Source organism: Pundamilia nyererei, unplaced genomic scaffold, assembly GCF_000239375.1.
Source record: "Pundamilia nyererei isolate P.nyererei 1_Seehausen unplaced genomic scaffold, PunNye1.0 scaffold00046, whole genome shotgun sequence".
NCBI lineage: Eukaryota > Metazoa > Chordata > Actinopteri > Cichliformes > Cichlidae > Pundamilia > Pundamilia nyererei.
Genome location: NW_005187447.1, coordinates 1,736,315 through 1,739,984, shown reverse-complemented (window position 1 = coordinate 1,739,984; position 3,670 = coordinate 1,736,315). Strand labels below are relative to the sequence as shown.

At 38.5% G+C, this 3,670-nt stretch overlaps 1 protein-coding gene across 2 annotated transcripts in view; it reads right to left on the bottom strand.

The window, feature by feature from the left end:
* kdr (kinase insert domain receptor (a type III receptor tyrosine kinase)) overlaps positions 1 to 3,408 on the bottom strand; it is an 18,022-nt gene extending 14,614 nt beyond the window's left edge. For both annotated transcript variants that reach the window (XM_005732292.1, XM_005732293.1), the window contains exons 1-2: positions 3,055 to 3,408; positions 2,085 to 2,178 (exon numbers count right to left, since the gene is read on the bottom strand). In XM_005732292.1, coding sequence (XP_005732349.1) covers positions 2,085 to 2,178; positions 3,055 to 3,121 — 161 coding nt within the window. In that variant the 5' untranslated portion in view covers positions 3,122 to 3,408. The remainder of the gene's footprint in view (positions 1 to 2,084; positions 2,179 to 3,054) is intronic.
* Positions 3,409 to 3,670: the final 262 nt, after the last annotated feature.

Genomic DNA, 3,670 nt, shown 5'->3' with positions numbered 1-3,670 from the left:
TACTGCATTAGCAAAATTAGTCAACTATACGGTAATAACCTATTACACTTTGTTTCATGACGGCACTATCCTTGTGCTATCAATACTGTGTTTAGTCCACATTTTGTTATATATAGACAGTTGCTGAGGTTTCTATTGGTGAAAGGTGTAGTTACAGTTCTGGGAATATCACACTATATAGCATAGGCTATGGTCAAAGGTTTATATACACTCAAAATAGGCAAGAATGCCATGGTATTTGGGGGGTTTTAATGAACTCTTGAAACTGTATACCTTTAATGACTTTAAAAACAAGATTGGGTACAAAAGTTTGAATTTACTTGGGATTTTTATAATCCACACAGGGTCTAAGTTATACATAGAGGCTCATATATATTCATACATTTCCACTAATATTTGGGGAAATGTCCCTTAGCAAGTTGCACCTGGACCAAATGTTTTTGGTATCCATCAACAAGCTTCTGGCATAATTCTGGGTTAATATTTGACCACTCTTCCTGGCAGAATTGGTAAATTTTATTTAACCTGGTTGGTTTCCTTGCACAGATCTGGCTTTTAAGAATAGTTCATAAATCTTTAATAGGGCTGAGGTCGGGGCTTTGGGAGGGCCATTCTAGAAGATTAATGTTAGCCTACTTTACCCGTTCCAAGAATCATTGTCCACTATTAGTGATGCTGAACAATTTAGTGTTTCATCAATATTCCATCCACTTTGCACAATGTAAGAGTACCACTGGCAGCAAAACACCCTGAGAGCATGATGCTACCACCAACTTGCTTGACAGATGGTACAGCGCCCTTAGATTTGAAAGTCTCATATTTACTGTTCCAACAATACTTCTTGTCATTGTGGCCAAATTACTCAATCTTTCTCTTGTCTGACCATAAAAGTTTTCTCCAAAAGGCTTCTTGCTTGTTCATGTGGGCAGCTGCAAATTTCAGTCAAGCTTGAAGTTATTGATTTAAGAGCAGGGGCTTCTTTCTTGATCAGCACCCGACCACCAGGCTGATGTACAGCTCACTTCATTGGAGACAATGACACTGTTGTTCCAGCAGTTCCCATTTTATGGCAGGTTTGAGCCTTAGTGGTTTCCCTGGGTTGTTCTTGAAAATCCTAACCAATTTCCTCTCAAAGTGGTGACACATCCTAATAACTTGTGTTTATGTACAGTTTTAGGAACTGATGATCTTGGAAACTGCAGATTTTTAGAAATGATTCCAAGACACCTTCCAAACTTGTGTAAATCTACACTTCTCCATCTTAAATCCTAAGTTCCTTGGGCTTTCCCATTGGTCTGAGTATTGGTCAGTCCAATGAGTGTTGTCAAATAAATCTCTTTTATGCGAGCCTAGCGAAACTACCAGTTGTAGTCAATCATGATTACAAGTTAATAGGCCTTGGACATGTAAAGTTAAAAGACATTGTAGAACCTTCAGCACCTCTTATTAAAGGATTTAATTCAATGTATATATTTGAGCATCCATGTTCTTACTTTTGACTGTGTGGATTAAAGAACAGACTAAATAAAGTGGAAAAATTGTGCACCTGATCCTTGTTTTATTTTAATCATTAAAAACGAATGCTGTGTAATCATTAATTGCCAAACCGTAGCATGACCTTCATCTCCAGGATGAATGTAAACTCCTGGACACATCTGTCTAATCCTTACTTTACCTTAATTGTAATAATAAGCCTAAAACCAGGTCTTCGTTTTCAAGCCTGCCAGTGAACAGCTGCCAAAAACTACCAACACCAAAAACATCTAACTTTTACAAAATGTTATCAAATGGCCATGTTTTTACTTAAATGTTATTCATTTATTGACTTGGTCTTCCTGTAAAAAACAATTACTCCAGTCAGATGTTCATGTTGTTTATATAAGGAGTTCCTGATAACACATACTGCGCAGGCACCTTTTGAACAGAGACAATGACACGCACACGTTTGTTGCATGTGATGGGGGCATGAATAAGTTCTAGGGTAGTTTTGCTGTTTGGCAAATCTTTTGGTGTGAAGTAAAAAGTTTGTAAAACCAGTTTCCCCAACACTAGCGTCTGTAAGGTGTATGCATAGCCTTACATACCTGCATGTTAGTTCAAGGTTGTCAGATTTGTTCATCCTATGGATGCCATAGATATTTAGTGTCGGTGGATCAGATATAAACCGCAGTTCCGCTGCTGGAGAGATTAACAGTACAAATCGGTCACAGCAATGACTTACTTTTAACACAATCAGGGTGATGACATAAGTCTCTACAAACAATGATTAAATGAAGGTTTCAGAGATCATGGCCCTGCTGTTTTAAATAAATGCACATAAGATTAAGATTAAATCAAACAGCACAAGGTAAAAACTGAAAGTAGAGCACAGGAAAAAACAGTCTCCATTATAAGATGTGCTTTGTATCTGAGTCTCTGGCTACATAGGGCCCTTTTTCCATTGCTGCAGCAAATGGCGGAGCTGTGTGAAAACAGGAAGCAGGAGAAGATGGGCCGGGTCAGGCTCAATAGTCTAGCACAGTGTGCCTTAGGTGGGGTTCCTGTTTCTGAGGATACAGCCTGCCCACCACCTCCCTGTGAGGCCCTAAAGGACATAATACATTGTATGGAAAAAAAAAAAAAAACTAAGTGTTGAGCTGAGCTGATGAAGTGGGCCTTAATGATCTCAGAAGAAAAAAAAAGTTTAAACTGTTGAACAACGTAGCACATTAGCAGAAACTGGGTACTTTTGTCATTTACATTTTGCAACATAAGAACAAGTAATCAGGCCACAGTTCAAACGCTTTTGCTTAAATGTTTCCTCAAACTGGACTGCAGTTCTAAAGTGATATCAGCAAAGACAAAAACTATAGAACAACTGAGGATAAAGTGTTTGAAATGTCTTAGAAAAGCAGCAAAAGCTTTTATAGAGCTGGAGGGTGACTTTGAGTTGACAGATTTTTTAAAAAAAAAAGAAAAGATCAGACAGAGATCATAATCTAATATATTTCATGTTTCTCAGCTTAATCTGTTATTAAGATAGACGATTAAATGGGGATAATATTATTATCTTACCAGCAAAACAAGTGATTTCCAGAATAATGCCCAGTAGTGGAATGACGGACAGTGTCTGTGCCATCATCCGACAAAAGACAAGGACAAAGTCCTCATCAAAGTCCAATTAATAACGTTACCGTAGAAATAATGATAATCCTACTGCCTCATTACCAATCCATTAAAAAAAAAAAAAAGCTGTTTCATATTCCACCCCAGAGAAAGTTTGAAAGTCATAAAAACAGCCTGCAGTGGATGGTGATCAGCAGTGGCTAAAGTGTGACTGTGCGTGTCCCCATGGAGCTTTTGCGGTTGAGGATGGAGAGACGCGCCTCGGCTGAGCAGCGTGCCTGCAGGGGAGGAGTCTCTCTCTCTCTGACTCTCTGTAAAATTACCAAGGCGAATGCAGCCTGCAATAAACTTCTGGGCTTATTGCCCAGTTGATGGGAGGACTTACTGAACTTTGAGAGAAACTTGGGAGACTTAAGAACTAGTGACAGCCAGGATGCATAACCCCCTGCTGAGGAGTCGTAAAACTGTTTACACCATAACTTTGACTCCTAGAGTGATAATCATAAAAATTATACATTTATTAAAAGGAAAATCCCATTACCAAAAGCATTAAGAAAAAGTGTGT